We start from the raw sequence: 19,437 nt of genomic DNA on the forward strand, positions 1-19,437 counted from the left end.
CACCTTCTGCTGCTTTCACAGGTGCATTAGAAGGGAGCTGGATCAGAAACAGCATAGCCAGGACTCAAAACGGCTCTCTGAAATGGGATGCTGGCATTGTAAGCACTTACCCACTCCATCACAAGGCTACCAGAAGCCTTTATTTATTCTTTCAATTCCCCTTTCCATGAACTTTCTGAAGTACCATCCTACCCAGGGCTCCTTTGCAGTCTCCAAAAGCTGGCTTTGACCCCCATAAGCTGACGAGGGAGGCCAACCGCCAGTCACCAGATCATCCTGTCAGCTCTTGGAGTTTTAAGTGGTTTCCTGAATCAGTGACCAGCCAGAATCTGTTTTAGCAACTTCCAAACCCCCTGTCAGAGACCCTCTTAAAGAACTGAATCAAAGTTAGGACTCCCCCTCCTCGAAAACAGCAACGCACAGTCCTATGAGCAGCCCTTTAGGGAGTGTGGGGCGACAGGGTTAGGAACATCCACTGTGCACCCCCTTAGTCCCTCTCTGGGGCTCCAACCAAGTCACTGACACGGCTGGCCGCTGGAGACAATCCGTGAACCTCCCAATGGAGGAACAGGTTCACATCATCAGGACACGCTGCCGTCAGCAGCAGGTGCACCGCTCTTCCTTGCAAAGTCCCAAGAATAACTGCTTCTCTCTCATGGGAAGGCCGCCTGCTTCTCAGAGCCCTGCAAAGCTCAGGGAGCCAATCTGGTCAAACTTCCCCTTATGAGTGTCTATGGGTCCCGCCAGGAACAGGCGCAGTGGGGTAGGTCCCACTGCTCCTTCGTGTTACAACCAGCCAAAGCAGCCTTAACTTACAGAAGAATGCTCCTGTCATGCACAGAACCTGTCATTTCAAAAAGGGCACCTGCTTTGATAGCCCTGGGATGCCCAAGAGGATGAAACTGGAAGGCCAGGTAGGAATCCCGTCACCCAGTGTTCCAACCCCTCCCTCCCCGGGACAAACAGCCGCCTGACTGCAGACGGAGCCACATTACCTTGGTCAGCTGCTGTTCGGAGGAAAACCCCAAACCGAACACGGTGTTGGCCCTGCTGTCAGCCCACTGCCCGAACTTCTGCGATGTCTTGGTGAAGGTCATGTTGGGTGTGATTGTGCTGTTGATAATCACCTGCAGGAGACAGTACAAGCAGTGAGATGGTAGCACATGGCGAGAGGCGCCTTCTGTGACCAAAGCCAGCACACCCAGTAGTTGGTCCTCTGCTCCATCACAGTGGCTCCTGCGTCCTTCTGACATATCCCACACTCGGTGGGCGACAGTGACCTCAGAGATTCCACAGATGACCCATCTACAGCAAGGTCACCCTACCAGGCATCAAGTAGCTTCCCGAAGCACTGTGTGCTTCTCCAACGTGGTCCTGGAACACATTCTCTGAAGAACTATTCCGCGTGCCTGTTTTAACCATCCTAAGCCCCAGGGTCCAGCTGAACTTATTTAAAAACACTCCAGGCTTCCCAGCAGGCCTGGGATCTTTTGTCAATGGGTAGTCTGCAGGTGTGAGCAGGTGTAAGGGAACTGCAAAGTACAGTGTGGGAGCTTGAGGCAAACTGTCACCTCTCTCCTGGACCTCCAGGATAAGGGGCAGGAGAGAAAGCAGGTCCTGGAGGAGGAGGGCTGTGTGGAACAGGCTGCCTTGGAAAGAGAAGCAAGCAAGGGCTGTGGAGTAGCACATGAGGCCATTGCCTGCACCACCAGAATCCCATACGGAACCCAAAAGCACTTTAAGATGTATTTATTTTTATTGGAAAGTCAGATATACAGAGAGGAGAAACAGAAAGGAAGATCTCCCATCCGTTGGTTCCCAAGCGGCTGCAACAGCCAGAGCTGAGCCAATCCAAAGCCAGGAGCCAGGAGCTTCTTCTGGGTCTCCCACGCGGATGCAGGGTGCCAAGGCTTTGGGAATCAGGGCCACTGGGATTAGAATCAGTGACCATATGGGTTCCTGGAGCGTGCAAGGACTTTAACCACTATGCTATTGCACTGGGCCCAGAAGTACTTTTCTTTCAATTGATGACAGCAGGGTTTCATCAATTCATGTTTGATTCCCAGCTACTCCACTTCCCATCCAGCTCCCTGCTGTGGCCTGAGAAAGCAGCAGAGGCTGATCCAAAACCTTGGGACCCCGCATCTGTGTGGGAGACCCAGAAGAAGCTCATGGCTCTGGATTGGCTCAGCTCCAGACATTGAAGCCACTTGGGGAGTGAACCAGTGACCGAAAGACCTTTTCTCTGTCTTTCCCTTTCTCGTAATGCTGTCTTTCGAATAAAATGCAACACATCTTTTAAAAATGAAGCCCAAGTGATCTGATTGTAAAACCTGCATTCTGGTTAAATAAAATTACTGAACCGTATCCCGACTGCCTAGGAGATCGCAAGGAATATGAATGCCCTTGGAGGCTGAGAACTCTATTGGATCTCCCACATGGGATGGTAGCAGCCCCAAACCCTTTCATAGGGTCTGGTGACATCGAACTACAGCCAGGAGCCCCAGGTGGCACTCAGAGACAAAAGGGTTGTAAATCTCCTTTTGGACTCAGGAGAGGAGCTTTCTCTGGTCCTTATCTAGTTCTAGCCTTGGCTCCCAGGCCTCGCGTACACCGACCAACAGGGTTGCTTGTGAGCCCCAAAATTAATTCAGATAGACAGAGACTAATAAAGATCAGATAGTTGATAATCACACAGCTTGTACCTTACTGATTAGGCTTCCCATCTGGCTTTTCAGACAGAGAGAGACATAGATATAGATACAGAAAGTCTGGAACAGCCAGGGAAAGGGCCAACTAGCCTATAATCACTCAGCCTGTACTTACTGGTCAGGCTCCCTATTTGCTTCTCCTGGACTTTACTAGGTAGGATGTAGAGGTAAATTCTTCCTCACTCACTGGGTAGTTGGGGATTTCCCTGCTCACCTGCCTAAAACTTTTGTATTCTTCAGTTGTTAAAATGCAAAGTGCTGTAAAACCATGCTTAATCACTATATACTGCCAAGTTTAAATTCTGACTTAATTTTCTTCCCCCAAAAAACTTCATCAATTTATGACTGTTAATGCTAAACAAGATGTAACAGTATAGAAACTTTGATGTTAAGTTTGTACTTAGCTGTTATTTATGTGATGGATGTTAATGTTAAAATTAAAAATCCAAAGAATTAAAGTGGGGAAAAAAAAAACCCTGCATTCTGAAGTTGGTCACAACGCTGCTTTTTGTACTCGCTGAAGACCACAGTTCTGATCATTGCATGTAGTAGTCTATTTTCAGTGGTGGTATCAGAAGATTATCTAGCTTGCCATTGTGGAGGCTCAGCTTGGGCAGGCCTCTGCTGAGGCTCTCCCAGCAAGGGGACATTGGAGTAACCACATGGGATGGCTGTGGTGGCCTTTCATTGGAAGTGACTTAGATGTTAACAATGGAAGACGCAGCAATGGGTGGAGGAGGGGGACCGGAATGTGCCGGGGGGGAGCAAGGCTACAATTCCCAGAACACCAAGGTGGCAGCTACCACTCTAGACACGGCAGGTACTGCTGCTGTTTGCAGAACAGCTGACCTCTGAGGTCTGTGACAGCACGGGTGTCCAGAGCACGCGGGAGATGCCCCTGCAATGCCAAGCACCTAACATGGGCAGCAACGTCGAGCTTGGCCCGAGCTGGTGCCAGCAGCTCTGTGATAGACACAAGGAACTGTGATGGCTCAATTAACAAATGCTCTGCAAATGGAGTTTCCCAATGATGGGGTTGGCAGTGCTGCCCAGAGACTTGCCATAAATCACACAGCGGGGACTGCACAGCTCCTGGCAGTGCTCTGAGAAGCTATGAGCTGGAGGGAAGCCTTTCTGGGGCTCCCATCTGTCCAGGAACACCGCTGACCTGGGGTCTGTTTGGGGAGTTTGGTCCTTGGGTGTCCCTCAGTGGTGACCCTACTGTGATTCTTACGATGCAGTACACCTGCTGCTGGTCCGCCCTCACCCTCTTCAATGGCCCTGTCCACTTTGGCTTGGGGCTGGGCATCCTAAGACAAGCCAGGCATGGTCCTCCTTCAAGAGGTGGCAGCCCCTCCATACCTGTTGCTTCCCCCCATTCTACACACACATACCAGGCAAGCGCAAAAGACAAGAGCTCAGACAGGAAGCCACTGGCCTCGGCATGGATGCACCAGGGTCAGCTCAGCACACTGCACCCCATGGCAGTATCAGCAGGCTCACATGTTCAGGAGCTGGGGTCGGGCCTCTGCAAGGCGTGGGGAGAGCAAGGTACAAGGCATGGGACAGCTTGAGCCCTCTGGGGTCATCCACATCTCATAGAGCAGCTGGAGGTCCGAGCTCTGACCTCTGCTGCCCAGGGGTGGGAGGCATCCAGCGGGGCCTGAGGAGGGGTAGGGATGGGGATCACGGCTCAGTGCTTTGTGCTCCAGCTCTCTGGAAGCCTGTTCATAGACCAACCCCCAACCCCCGAGGACCAGTCATGGGAATTAAACAAAGGCCATGCTCCCCTGGCCTTCTGCTGGCTCTGTTTCATCAACAAGGTTCTATTGCAGCTGTAAAGTCAGAGTTTGGGAAGGAGCTAGGGAGTGAGTGTGATTCTAGGAGCACCAGGCGCCGGGTACCCAGTAGGAGTACTGAGAGCCCCTGGAATGATGTCTGAATTCAGGGGTACTATGTGATCATGGCTCCTGATCCCCACTTCTTTTCTACCTTCTCCCCCCTGAGTCAGCTCCACCATCCCATGCCTAACTTTTCTCCCACATGATCACAGCTGACGCTGGGACAAACAATTGACACTTGGCTCACTCGCTCTAAGACAGCCGTTTTATGGACACTTAAGCCTGTTACATCCTGGGATGATTTGGCTGACAAAAGCACAAGTCTGTCTGGGGATGACAGAGGGAATCGGAAGGATCCAAGAAGGCTGATGGGCTGGAATTCCAGGCAGCAGCAGAGTCCCAGGGACAGAGTCCAGGCAGGCCCAGCTTGGAAGTGGCAGAGAAAGTGGATTACCACCGTGGTCTCATGGCGTCCCCCAGAGGCCCAACACAGGGCCCAGACCTGCCAAGTGCCAAGCACCCTCAAGCCTCCCTGCCGCTCACTAAGCCATGGGAGGGAGGCCTGCTCTGAGCTGGCGAGCCAGGGGCTGCCATCCAAGGACTCAGGTCTTCTGAGTAGCATGTACTCAGCCAAGACCCCGGCCACAGAATGAGCCTGTCTGGGATCCCTTTCTGAGCAGGCACAAGGGTTATGCTCCTGGACGGAAGGGTCCTATTCCTTTAAACTGCACTCTCCATGGTGCTGAAGTGGGGTTCACCCTTACAGGCGCCTGCTGGCTCCAGTGTTTTACCTAGCAGGGACAAAGCCCACTCTCTGGCCCCATTCTAGTGCCCAGCCCTGACCTCTCCAGTCCCTGTCACCCGGGAAGGCTGATGTGGAGGTAGAGGTCGGCAGAGAGCGCAGGTGGGAGAGGAAGGAGCAGGTCCAGAGGCTGCTGGGAAGATGCAAGCGGATCCAGACCTATGGTCGGACACACAAGGTATGTATGTGAGATGCATCCAGGGCAGTCATTGCATGCACGGAGGAAGCAATGTCTCTACATTTTGTTTTGTTTTAGCCCAAATGACTGAGAAATAAAAATGGAGAGGGGGTTTAGAGGGAGCACGGTGGAAACTGACGTCACAGACAGTGATTTCGGGTGACAGAGGACAATCCACGTAGAACCCAGCAGTGCGGTGGGCGCTGTGCAACAGTGGGTTAAGCCACTGCTTCAATGCCAGCATCCCACATGTGAGTGCCGGTTTGTACCAGCTGCTCTGTTTCTGATCCAGCTCCTTCCGAATGCACCTGCGAAGGTAGCAGGAGATAGCTCAAGGATGCGGTTGTGGCCAACTGTGGAGTTGGAAGATCAATCTCTCTCTTTGTCTCTTCTCTGTCACTCTATCAAATAATTATTTCTGTTTTTTAAGATTTATTTTATTTGTATTGGAAACGTGGATATATAGAGAGGAGGAGAGACAGAGAGGAAGATCTTCCATCTGATGATTCCCTCCCCAAGTGACCACAACGGCCGGTGCTGCACCGATCCAAAGCCAGGAGCCCGGAACTTCCTCCAGGTCTCCCATGCGGGTGCAGGGTCCCAAGGCTTTGGGCTGTCCTCCACTGCTTTCTCAGGCCACAAGCAGGGAGCTGGATGGGAAGTGGAGCTGCTGGGATTAGAACCGGCGCCCATATGGGATCCTGGGGCTTTCAAGGTGAGGACTTTAGCCACTAGGCCACTGCACCGGGCCCATAATTATTTCTTAAAACATCCAGCAGGATGAGTGCAGAATAGCGACAGACAAGAGATGAGAAAGCAGCAAGCAGGTCGAGTTCTCTAAGATCTGAGGCTTGGGGTGACGCCTCTTCTTTCTACCCCCACATAACATGGTTAAAAAAAAAAAACATTGGGGAGGGTGGCAGAGAAAAAACTGATTTCAGGAAATCCTCTCAGTAGTTACCAAGGGTTCATATCGTCTGAATGCCAAGAACAGGACAGCATCCAAAGCAAGCTAAAGATATATGAGCAACCACAGATGATGCTCATTAGCTGTGACAGCAAGGCCTTGGAAGCCACTTCCACAGCCAACCATAAGGGAGACATCAGGAGTGCTGTAAGCCTGTAGTGGAACTCTTATACAGGCACTCAAGCACCAGCTAGGAAGGCTGCTCTTTAAATGAACAAAACAGAGAAGGATGGGTGGTGAGACAGGCATTATTGCAATCATACAACCTCTGTTCGGTGGAGGGATTTGGGAGTGCACTTCACCCCACCCCCCGCCTTTATAAAGGCATGAGATGAAAACTGAGTGCCTGAGACTGTTAAAAGGCGCCAGTGTACCTTGGCCCCATCCACGCTGATGATCCGGTAGCTGCTCCTGGTGAGATCATAGAAGTAGGAGACAGTGACCGCCTGCTTACTCGCAGGCACCCAGTTCTTCTTGGTAGTGGGGTCGATCTGGAAGACGTGCGCCCGGGTGGTGAAGATGGGTTGTTCTCTGCGGGAGGAGAGTCGAGGAGTGTGAGTAGGCGGGACATGACTCTGGTCCCGGCGGGGGGAGGGGGGGGAGCTCTTCTGGGGCATGGTGTATACACATGAGAATAATGAAAGTAAGCCAAGGAGGGAGGGGAGGGAAAGAGACACCAGCTCTGCACCCCACACTCTGGCCAGCCTGAGGCTGTGGGGCAGCTGGCAACAGCAGCAATCTGCTTCAAGGGCAGCTCACGGGCGCAGTTGTTTCATGTTGCCACCAACTTCCTCTTTTCTTCCTGGTATGCTGTTCAGCACTGGGGACCACATCACACCAAGGGCTTGGGGAGGGAGGATTCTGTAATCGTGTGCTGGATATTCTATGAGGCCAGAGTGTTCAGGCAAAGCTGGCACCACCAGTGCCAAACACTGCAAAATCCAAGCTTAGTTTTTTCTTTTTTAAAATGCAGGTTAGTTGTGAACCTGCTGGAGATCCCTTGTGTTGCTATTAGGTAATTATCAGCCACATGGCATTTTTGGGGAGGGGGTAGTGATGATAGAATTTTTGTCTCTCCTTTGGTGGATCTCTTTGTTTTATGTTAGGAACCGTTTAAGGACTTGACTGACCAAGTCTTCCAACTTGGAAACTTTTTGAGCTTTATGGGAAATGCATCAAATCCACCTGCCTGGCTATTCTTATCCTCGTGGCTCCTTTTTCACATCACTTTACTTAGGCCTCTTTCTGTTTAGTGGTGGCATTTCCAAGTCTTGACAACAGATATTAAGCAATGAGGCAGGAGACAGCCTTGCTAAGTTTACTTGGCCCAGCAAGTTACGATGCTGGTTGGGACTCCAGCTTCCCACACTGGGGTGCCTGGTTTAAGTCCCAGCTACTCTGGGCACAATTCAGCTCCTTGCTGACAATGTGCCGCCACGCACTGGCTGACAGCCCAAGAGCTCGGGTCCCTTACATCCAGGTGGGTGACCCGGATGGCGTCCTAGGCTCCTGGCTTCCGTCTAGCCCAGCTGTGGCTGGTTTGGCCATGTGGGGGGTGAGCCAGAAAATGGACGATCACCCTCTCTCTCTCTTTTGCTTCCTCTCTGTAACTCTGCCTTTCAAATAAATAAAATATATATATTTTAAAGATTTATTCATTTTATTACAAAGTCAGATATACAGAGAGGAGGAGAGACAGAGAGGAAGATCTTCCATCCGATGTTTCACTCCCCAAGTGAGCCGCAACGGGCCGGTGCGTGCCGATCCGATGGCGGGAACCTGGAACTTCTTCCGGGTCTCCCATGCGGGTGCAGGGTCCCAAAGCTTTGGGCCGTCCTCGACTGCTTTCCCAGGCCACAAGCAGGGAGCTGGATGGGAAGTGGAGCTGTCGGGATTAGAACCGGCGCCCATATGGGATCCTGGGGCTTTCAAGGCGAGGACTTTAGCCGCTAGGCCACGCTGCCGGGCCCAATAAAATATATTTAAAAACACTAAAGCAGATGAATGAAAACTACAACTGCATCTCACTACATTTTTTTTTATCTTGTCGGCTATCTACCTCAAAAAGGAACACAAAACAGTCATTGCACAATATACTTGTTTTTGGAGAAGGGTTTCAGGCAGACTGACTAAAAAAATCCTTCATGTTCAAAATAAGATCAAGTAGAAGAAAAACATACTAACATGTAAATGCTACACTCTTAGTGGAGACACACAATGTACAAGTTTCATTTTGGCTTGGCAAGTTCACTTTTTGAATCCTTACAAAACATAAGGTAGAGCACATAAGGACAGTCGAGGACGGCCCAAAGCCTTGGGACCCTGTACCCTCGTGGGAGACGTGGAAGAAGCTCCTGGCTCCTGGCTTCGGATTGGCTCAGCTCCAGCCACTGCAGCCACTTGGGGAGTGAGGCAGCAGATAGAAGATCTTACTCTTTGTCTCTCCTTCTCTCCGTAAATCTGTCTTTCCAAACGAAATAAATTAATTAATTAACAACAACCAAAAAAAAAAAAGATCAAAAAGGAGAGCAAGTGTTTGTGGCGCAGGGAGCTAAGCCTGCAGTGCTGCAGCTCATATTGGAGGGCTGGTCTGAGTCCTGACTGCTTCCCTTCCTGCTAATGTGACTGCGAACACAGTAAAACATGGCCCAGGTGCCTGGGCCCTGCACCCATGTGGGAGACTCAGTTCCTGGCTCCTGACTTCCGCCTGGCCCAGTCCCAACAACTGCTGCCATTTGGGAAGTAAACCAGCACGTGAGAGATTTGTTTCTCTGTGAGTCTCTGTCACCACTCTGATTTTCAATTTGCTAAAAGCGCATACGGGAAATGGGAGGGCTCAATGTTGCAGTCTTTGAGCCCAAGCTGACCATGCTAGAAAGATTTGGAGAGAGACATTTTCGTGGAAAAATAATACTGCCTCTGCAAGACACCCTGGGGAACAGGCCACAGGGTCAACCATCGGCAGCGTGCCAGCCACACAGCTCCCAAGCACACAGATATGGTCCCTTGCTGCCCAAAACTTCCCAGGAGCAAAGCAGGTCCCTCATGGGGAAGGGGAGTAGTAATGGTGTTAGGAGGACACGTCCCATCCCCTCAAGTGACCCAGTCCGGTCTCAGCCCTGCACCAACCCTGGCAGCCGCAGGCTGCAGGTGCGGAAGCAGAAAGCGCATTCTCCCTGCATTTCCCCGCGTCTGCCGCCAGGAGCGACGGAGAGCCCTCGGATCCCATCCACATGGGGAAGCCAGACGTCTGTGCGGTCCAGCTGGGACTGGGTTCTGCTCAGCATCTTTCCGAAGTACCACGCCGCCGCGCAGAAAAACACTTCCTCACGTGGCTCCTCCTGCATAAGCAAGAGGAAGCGCAGAAAGGGCAAGAATCATGAACGGCTTCTGGAACATGAAATGACGTTGACATCTCTGCCTCGCTTTCTCCCAGAGCACTGACCAAGCAGGCCGGACTGGGGGCCGAGCCCTCCTCAGGAGGGGACCAGGCTTTCTCCCCCGACCCTGGAGAGGGTCTGGGTCTGGTGTTACACATAGAGGGGACGAGACACATACACAGAGATCCTCCTTGGCTGCAAGGCCCAGGAGCTGGGAGCTCTACCCAGGTCTCCCACGTGAGTGCAGCGGCCCAAGCGCTTGGGGCCCTCCTCCGCTGCTTCTCCATGTGCAACAGGGAGCTAGATCACAAGCAGAGCACCAGGACTCGAACTGGTATTTCCCTCTTCGTCCCTCCCAGGACCTGGCTCTCCGAGGGTGAGAGGCTGGGCACTTTGCAGATGACCAGAGCACTTGCTGAGTTTTGTCCCAGAGAACCCGGGGAGCCACTTGCCTGAGACCTTCTCAGAGGAGCTGGGCCAAGATGCAAGAAGTAGCCCTGCCCACCAGCCCCTGGCCTCCACAGTGACGCAGCTGACCTGAGTGATATGGAAAGGCTCCAGGAAGTACTACCTGGGGACATGTTGTGCTGGGGAAGCGGCTGGCCACAGTACCAAGAGCAGAATTTCTGGGTGCACATGGCAGGGGGGAGGATACAGAGAGGAAGGGGGAGATGTAGCCGGCAAGGCAAGGGAAAGATGGAGGGCAGTGAGCAGTGGCCCTGGGCTGGCTGAGCAGTGGCCCTGGGGACCACTCTGTGTCCCTGAGGCCCACAGGAGTGACAAAGCGAGCGAAGCCATGCTGAAGACATGAAGCAGGAGGGATGAGAACATGGTGGGGCGCCCTGAGCACAGCCAGTCACACTTTGCCCTGTCTATTGCAGTCACACCTTGCCCTGCCCTTAGGACCCTAACCAGAAAGGCAGGATGTGGGAGGGCACGGAGGGCACAGAGGGCCATGTGGCCTGTGGCCAGGCGCTCCACGGGCCAGTGGCTGTGCTCAGCCTGTGGGAGGCACTGCAGGGAGTCCCCGGAAGTCATCTTTGCACATGGGCACCGGGGAGGGGATAAGAAAAGTAACTGCCCTTTAGTGACCAGAGTTAACTGTGGAGGGATCCTATAGGCACTCTAGTAGGAAGCTGGGGTCCAGGACCACTAAACCCACACGGATAGCTACTGGGGGGCTTGCACTGTGTTCTAGAACGCAAAAACTCTGCTGGTATTTCAAGAAAAAGCAAAACAGATGAGGATGAGAAGGCACGCCAGGCAGTGACATTTACTAAGGGCTTCACCGTTCTAAGCTTGACCTGTGATCACTCCCACTGCAGCAGTCCCATGGGGAAGGAGAAATAGGGGGCCCAAGGAGGCCAGGGAGCCTGCCTTGGGTCACAGAATTAGTGGCAGATCTGAGAGGGGAGGTGACACCGAAAGGTGACTGGGAAAGCCTCCCTCTTCACCACCCTCTCCCCCACACTGGTACCTGTCTGCAGGGGGCAGCACCTGCCATGGCTCCCAGAGAGCCTAGTCTCCCATGACCAGGACCCTAGCCCACCTCTGTCCCCACTGGGTCTGGCAGGACTTGTGACATCATTTGAGTGATCACAGTCTCATAGGATTGGGACTTTTCCAGCCTACTCCCCCGAACTTTCTCTTGCCAATTCTAAGAGAACCCACATGGTGAGGAATTGAGAAGACTCCAGACAACAGCCAGGAACGGGGAGGCCTTAGCCCAACACCCTAGGGGGGACTGAATTCTGCAGACTCCACCTTGACCGCAGCCTTCGTGTAGGATCAAAGTCACCCCAGCCCATCATTAAGCACAGGGCCTGGCTTTGTTTTTTGCTGCCAGAAGAGCACATAGCCATGGAGGACATGCAGAGTGCCCCTTATGGGAAGTTTACTGTGCCCCAAAAGGCAGGTGCACTCCAGGCAGAATTCTCTACTCTATTCTTCACAGGGAGGCCAGTAAAGCAGCCAGTGCTATCCATTTAGGAAAGTGAGATTCACAGGCGTGAGTTTAGGTACCCCAGACACACACACACACACACACACACACACACACACACACACACACACACACGAGACATCTTTCTGGGCCAGTCCGGGTCCTTTCCAAACCTCACCACCAAAGTCGGCTTCATCAAGGGCCCAGCTTTGAAAGAGTAAGTTGGCTGCTCCCGGGAAAGTCAAGCTGGAATTAGGACACAGCTCTTGCAGGTGTGCGCTCCAGCAAAAATAGCAAGGTTCCAGGGAGTGAGCACTCGGCCGCCCGTGAGGCTGCGGTGCCCTCCCAGCAGGGCGAAGCTTGTGCGAGTATGTATCAGAGAACTGTAACTACCTTCCCAGCCAATTTTAACCTCCTTTCTTCGATGCTCGGAAAGGGGATTTCAGATCGACTCCCATCCCTTCTGCCAGGCTCAAAATAGAAAGCAGATGTTCCCTCGCACCCCCCTTTTTTTTTAAAACTTGAACAGACACCAATTGCTGCTCATTGGGCACACTCTGGAACCTGACAGCAATTGTCCCAAGAATAATTAGACGCTCCATGCAGCGTGCGTGCATCCAGAACAAGGAAACCACTCGGGCGGAGGCTGCTCCCGCCTCCAGCAATCGTGGCTCCCCGTGAAATGCTTCTACAGAGAACTGGCATGATGACCAGCTTTGTATCTCTTACTCTTTTTCAGGAAAAAAAAAAAAGTGTGTTTGAGCCTATCCCAATCCTTCACTTGCAAGGTGCAACCTCCAGGCTACTTCAGACACGAGTCTTTCAGGCCGCACTGCGCTTCTGCTTCCTGCTTGGATTTGGTCCCAATGTTACACCATTCGGATGCGATCTGTTGGCCATGGAGACAGTGTTTCCAGGTCTCTTAAGGCACCCAAAGCAGTGCTTCTGCCCTGAGTCTTGAAGTCCTTCAAGCATCATCCATGAGGCACTCAAAGCAAGCTGTCTCCCAACCCACTGGGGGAAGGCACTGCCTCCCAGCCTCCCCAGTTCCTCCCTTACAGGGCCAGCTGCAGGGCCAGTCCCTGCCCACCCAGCCCTGCACCCTCAGCGGACAGGTTTCTGAGGTGCTTTTCCTTCTAGCACTTTTGAATGATTTGTACTTTGTCCCATCCAGGTCTAGCACCTGCCATCCCTGGGATAAACCATCCTTTCCCCCATGGCTGGCCAGAAGAATTCTTACTTGGTCTTCAGGTCCTTGCCCAGCCTTGAGTGAGGTCTACTTGGAGCCCTTGGGACACGGGCCTTCGAATGATCCCTCATCATAAGTTAGCAACAGAAGCACCAGGCCCCAGAGCCAAAGACAGAGAACTTAGATGGCGGGGGGGGGGGGGGGGAGTGGAGAAAGGAGACGCAGACAGGATAAGAGCTTTTCTCACACACTCTCCTGTGTGAAGAACCCAACTCAGAAACACATTTTTCAACAGGCAGATAAAATCATCCCGATAAGGTAATTCGATCACACCTCCAGAACACCCAAGATCAACTGGAGAGCTCAAAATGAACAGTCACAGTTGGTAAAGTGACTAGGTACAAAAAACTAAAATCAACAGCCTTAGAGAAACAAACTAGAAGAAAATGTAACAGATTTTTAATTTTACAGTAGTGACCAAAAACATATAATTGCAAGGAATCTCAGAAGAATGCCAAGACACAGAATTTTTTAAAAGGACTTATTTATTTTTTTATTGGAAAGAAAGAGGGAAAGAGAGAGAGAGAGAGAGAGAGAGAGAATCCATCCACTGGTTCATTCTCCAAATGGCCGTAGCAACTAGAACTGAGTTGATCCAAAGCCAGAAACTTCTTTTTCTTTCCAGGTCTCCCATGAATGCAGGGTTCCGAGGATCTGGGCCGTCCTCTATTGCCTTCCCAGGCCATAAGCAGGGAGCTAGTTGGGAAGCGGAGCAACTGGGAAATGTACTGGTACCTTTATAGGATGCTGGCATCTTCAGGGAAAGAATTAGCCAGTTTCGCCACCACACCAAGTCCAAGCCAGATTTTTTACATGAAAATGTGTAAGACTCAAAAAAGAAAATATTAAGACATCCTGACTTAAATAGGAAATACAAGCCTGTCAATTATCCCTTGATTAATACATTGATTTAACACAGCAGATGGACATTGGGGTGTGGAGGGTTAAGTGGCTGCTTAGGATACCTGCAACCATATCAGCTTGCAGGTACAAGTCAGGCTCCTCTGCTTCTGATCCCGCTTCCTGCTAACATGCCTAGGAAGCAGCCAAGATGGCTCAACGGTGTGATCCCTGCCAGCCAGGAGAGAGTCCCAGGTTCCTGGCTTTGGCCTGGCTTAGCCCAGGCTGACAAGTGAACTGGCACTCCTTCTTTCTCTCTGCCTTGCAAAGTATATGAATATAGATAAGTAATTTTTTTATAAATCAGCAGGATTATTTTTAGAATTGGGACCATACATTTATGTAGGAAATTCAGTGTGTCAGGAGAGCCAAGAGTTTTTTTTTTTTAAAGATTTGCTTATCTGGGGTCAAAATTCCAGTGTTGCACATAAAGCTGCCACCTGCGATGCCAGCATCTCATATGGGCACCAGTTTCAGCCCTTGCTGCGCCACTTCTGATTCAGCTTCAGCTAATGCATTTGGGGAAGGAGAAGATGGCCCAAGTGCTTGGGCTCCAGCATCCATGTGGGAAACCCAAACGAAGCTCTTGGCTCCTGGTCCAGCCCTAGCCCCAGCCACTGTGGCCATATGGGGAATGAATCAGAGGATGGAAGATCTCTCTCTATGTCTCTCCCTCTTTCTCAGTTTTCACATAAAGAAGTAATTCCTTTTTGAAGACTTATTTCACTCATTTGGAAGGCAGAATTATAGACAGATAAAAGGAGACCACATACACTCACACAGTGACAGAGAGAAGAGAGAGAGATCCTCCATGTGTTGGTTCACTCGCTGGTGGCTGGATCTCAAGAGAAGAACTCAAACCATATGCTCCAATACAGGATGTAGGAATCCCAAATGACAACATCACCGCCTGTCCCACGCATAGTTCTTCTTTTTCTAAAGATCTATTTATTTTTGTTGGAAAGGCAGATTTACAGAGAGAAGGAAAGATAGAGAGAAAGATCTTCCATCTGCTGGGTCAGTCCCCAAATGGTTGTAATTGCTAGAGTGAAGGTAATTCAAAGCCAGGAGTCAGAGCTTCTTCCAGGTCTCCCACATGGGTGCAGGGTCCCAAGGCTTTGGGCAATTTTCATTGCTTTCTCAGGCCACAAGCAGGGAGCTGGATCGGAAGTGGAGCAGCTGGGGCACGAACAAGCATCCATATGGGATCCCAGCACTTGCAAGGGGAGGAATAGTCAACTAAGCCATCACACCAACCCTTGTGCATACTTCTTCCACGGATTTTCTGAGAACCCTTCATGCGCACAGATTTCAAACGTGCTAACTCCACTTTCCATGATCTTTTGGAAGTCCCCTCATCTGCTGCAATCCTAAGAGGCCTTTCCCAGACAACATACCATCAGCAAGAGATGTCCATTCACAATAGCTGGTCTGTGCATTACACACCAATGTGTGGCTCTCAGGCCTCTGAGTCCCTGCCCAGTAGGTGGGGACTGAGAATACTACTTCTTAAAGATGTTATTGCATAACTGGATAATTTTCCAAATGCACTTAACATTGTTTATATATATATATTTGGAAGAGAAAATAGCTTTGATACAGATTTTTCTGCAGAGCAGAGTTGGAAGATGTTGGCTCCCTGCCCCCAGAAAAATCTGATCTCCCTGGCTGAGTATTCAAGGTCCCTGGCTGACATCCATGGCCTTCCCTGGAGCCTGAGCTCCCACTACCCCTTGCAGCAGCCACTTGGAAGCCCCAGCTGGGCTCTGACTGCAGCCCTGGTGCCCAGACTGGTGTTTCTCCCACATCTGCGAACCCCATATTTGCTGGGTTCTGGGGTGGGACAGAGGGTGACATAAGGGTAATTCAAAAAGTTCACAGAAAAATGGAAGTAAACAGAAAAATGGAAGTAAAAGCTGGTTTTGTTTGAAATCCATGCATGTAGGTATCTCAAAAAAAGGTTTATGAGAAATGTATTGTATGCAAAAATTAGGAAAGAGTTTCAAAAGTTTTTGTGCCAAACCAAAACTTTTTAACTTTCTATGAACTTGTTGAAGTACTTTCATATATTTATTATTTTATCTTTTTTTAAAAGATTTATTTAGGGGCTGGAGCTGTGGTATAGTGGGTTAAAGGTGCCACCTGCAATGCCAGCATCCCACATGAGCCTGGTTCTAATCCTGGCCACTCCACTTCTAATTCAGCAACCTGATTATGGCCTGGGAAAGCAGCGGACAATGGCCCAAGTGCTTGGGCTCTCGCACCCATGTGGGAGACCCGGAAGAATCTCTTGGCTCCTGGTTTTGGCCTTGTCCAACCCTCGCTGTCACTGCCATTTGGGGAGTGAACTGGCAGATAGAAAACATCTCTCCCTTCTCTCTCTCCCTCCCTCTCTCTTGTAACTTGGCCTTTCCAGTAAAAAAAAAAAAAAAAAAAAAAAAAAAAAGAATAAAAAAAGCAATCCCTTTTTAAATTTTAAGCGCCACTTATTGGAAAGACAGAATTAGAGAGAAGGAAAGACAGAGACAATCTTCCATCCACTGTTTCTCTCACCAACTAGCCAAGATAGCTAGGGCTGGGCATGGCTAAAGCCTTGAGCCAGAATGCCATTCAAGTCTCCCCTCTGGGTGTGGGGACCCAAGCACTTGGGGCCCTCATCCCCTGCTTTCCTAGGCACATTAGCAGGGAGCCATACCCAAAGTAGAGCAGCTGGGATTTGAACTGGTGTTCATATGGGATGCTGGCATCACAGGCAGTGGCTCACCCAGCTGTGCGCCAATGCTGGTCCCATTTGTGTGTGTGTGTGTGTGTGTGTGTGTGTGTGTGTGTGTAGACAGCACACTGCACATGCACATAAGGAAGAATCCACTCCACCAGAATTGAGGGTGAATGAGCAGGTTTTAAAGCCACAGAGTTTTAAGATTCAAGGGCCACATGCTGGAAAACCTCCAATGGGTGGTTTCTGAAAACCCCTGCTCTAGGACAGCCTACATGGAGAGAGGGCAGGATCTCACTGAAGGAACTGTCATCTGTACCCTTCCTCGGAGTGCAACACAGCTGGGCCCAGATGTTCCTAGTTGCACTGCAATGAGACAGAGCAGACAAGCCCTCGTGTTGAGGTAAGGAAGGACATGGCTTCGTTATTGCTAACTGTAACCCACATAGGACTGGAAAAGCCATGCTCCCCATTTTAATTGTTTTGGGATTCATCCTTATCTATAATGAAGAGAGGTGTGACGATCATGGACTTAGTTCCTAATCAACACAGCGTATTTTTCTTTGATATCATGTTCGGTTTAATAAGCACTGAGATATAAAATCTGAACCAATCTTTTAGCAGTTGCTTCATTAGTGAGAGAATGTCTAGCCATCTATTTTATCTGACACTACCGTATGTCCTGGGGTCTGTTGATTTCCCACAAATGCAGCCAAGTGGGTCAACAGTCCCAGGATAAAATAAACTAAGGAAACGCTGTTGCATGACTGTAATTATGTGAGTGGAATTACTGTGTCACCTGCACTGGACGTAGGATGAGTGCAGATGGGATTGGAAGTCATGAGGTAGGCCCCGCATGACCATGCTGGCACAGAGCCTGCCTTGGAGCTGTGGGGACAGAAAGATGGGAACGGGGGAGGGAGACTGCAGAGGCTGAGTTGGGGGGATTTGCAGTCTGTGCTCCCGTGTCTGAAGTGCACAGTCAGCACTTATGGTCCTAACAAGTGGAAAACTGGACAAGTGGAACAATTAGCAGCTCTAGCCCAGCCCCAGCTCAGCTGCTATAGGTATTTGGAGCGAGGGGAGTGAACCGTCAGATAGAATCTCTCTGATTTTAACTAAATAAAAATGAAACCCTCTTAAGCGTACTGGAGCCTCTGCTCCTGGTGGTTGAGCAGGACCTAGGCTGCTGGCAGACCCTGACGATAACATATGACACAGGAGACACCTGACTCCAGCCCCAGCAGCAGCCCTGTCCCACCAAGGGGATGGAGGAGCCCTGAGAGGCATCACAGACGGGCCTGAGATCCAAGCCCAGGGCTCCGGTGCTGCCTGGCCCCCGCCCCAACACACCTAAGCACCACATCCCCAAAAGCCTCTGCTGTAGTTCCTTTTACTCAGGACACCGCAGGGCACAGTAACAGCTCCAAATAATAAACAGCCTGGAGAGACCAAACGGGTATCAGAACCAGAGTCGGACGAGGTATTCTGGGATTATCAAACCAGGAGTGGAAAAATGACAATGCCGATGAATGGATATGCAAAAGGGATTTCAAAAAACAACACAAAAGCTGAGAACATGCAGGAAGAGAAAGCAGAGATGCAACTTGTCAGGCTCCAACAGGGATGTGACAGCTCAAAACACGGTTACCAAGGGGCATCTGACTGGTTAAGGTGCCCACACTCCACGTCCCAAGGCTAGGGTTAAACTCCCAGCTCTGGCTCCTGACTCTAGCTCCCTGTCCATGCAGACCCTGGCAGGCAGCAGGGACACCCTGCCACCCTCATGGGCACCTGGGTCAGATACCTGGGTGTATGGGCATCAAAGAATAAACAAGTGGGGGCAAATTTTAAGCTTATTTTTCTTGTATTTAACAGATAACATGTTCAAGAGAAAGAAAAGTAATTATGTATGCACAGATGAACATATATGTGTATATGTTTATTTATGCTCACATGTGCTTATGTATAAATAAGATGGATGATAGCAAGAATACAAAGCCTAAGACAAAGAAATCAGGGTTACTTTGTTGTTACAAGGTCTCTGAACTACCTGTGAAGTGGTATAGTGTTATTTCAAAGTGGACCTGGGTTTTCTGATAAATGCATATCAAAAACATTAGGGCAACCACTAAAAGAGGTTTACAACGTACAACTGATAGGCTGCAAAAAGAGAAAAATAGAATCACCTGCAAGTAGAAGGTCACCTAGGAGAAAATGCACATCACTTAGGCTAAGGTGTTAACTTTTCAGAGGCAGCATCTAAATGGTGACACAGCAAAGAGCTGGGAAGCCGGGCTTTTGTCAAACAACTCCGTCAAGGCCATCTTCATGGCAGGAGGAGACAAGCCACACAGACGAGAGGGCAAAAATCATTTCCAGGCCCCGACACAACAGCTTACTTGACCACTCCTCTGCCTGCAAGCGCTGGCACGTGGGTGTCAATTCGTGTCCTTGCTGCTATTCAATAAAAATAAATAAATCTTAAAAAGAATCATTTCCGGAAGACACCAAGGATTTTCATATCAAGAACACTTCCAAGCCACCAGCAAGAAAATAAACAGGCCAATTTCAACATGGACAAAAACACCTGCATAGACAGAAATTCCATGCCGCGTGCCTTGGTCTGTGTTAGTGTTGTAACAAAACATCACAGGCCAGGAAGAATCACGGACGGCCTGGAGGCTTGGCCGGCCGGTGCCCAGGTGACTGTCAGGCTTGCTGCCTGGGCAGGGTGTGTGCTCTCCGCTC

General features: G+C 50.4%; 1 protein-coding gene across 1 annotated transcript in view; it reads right to left on the bottom strand.

Moving 5' to 3' along the window:
* HOMER2 (homer scaffold protein 2) overlaps positions 1 to 19,437 on the bottom strand; it is a 70,917-nt gene that overhangs the window by 18,219 nt on the left and 33,261 nt on the right. The window contains exons 2-3 of the mRNA XM_058665525.1: positions 6,874 to 7,030; positions 996 to 1,127 (exon numbers count right to left, since the gene is read on the bottom strand). Of these exons, the coding sequence (XP_058521508.1) occupies positions 996 to 1,127; positions 6,874 to 7,030 (289 nt within the window). The remainder of the gene's footprint in view (positions 1 to 995; positions 1,128 to 6,873; positions 7,031 to 19,437) is intronic.

The sequence above is a fragment of the Ochotona princeps genome, chromosome 6 (genome assembly GCF_030435755.1).
Source record: "Ochotona princeps isolate mOchPri1 chromosome 6, mOchPri1.hap1, whole genome shotgun sequence".
In the NCBI taxonomy this organism is placed as follows: domain Eukaryota; kingdom Metazoa; phylum Chordata; class Mammalia; order Lagomorpha; family Ochotonidae; genus Ochotona; species Ochotona princeps.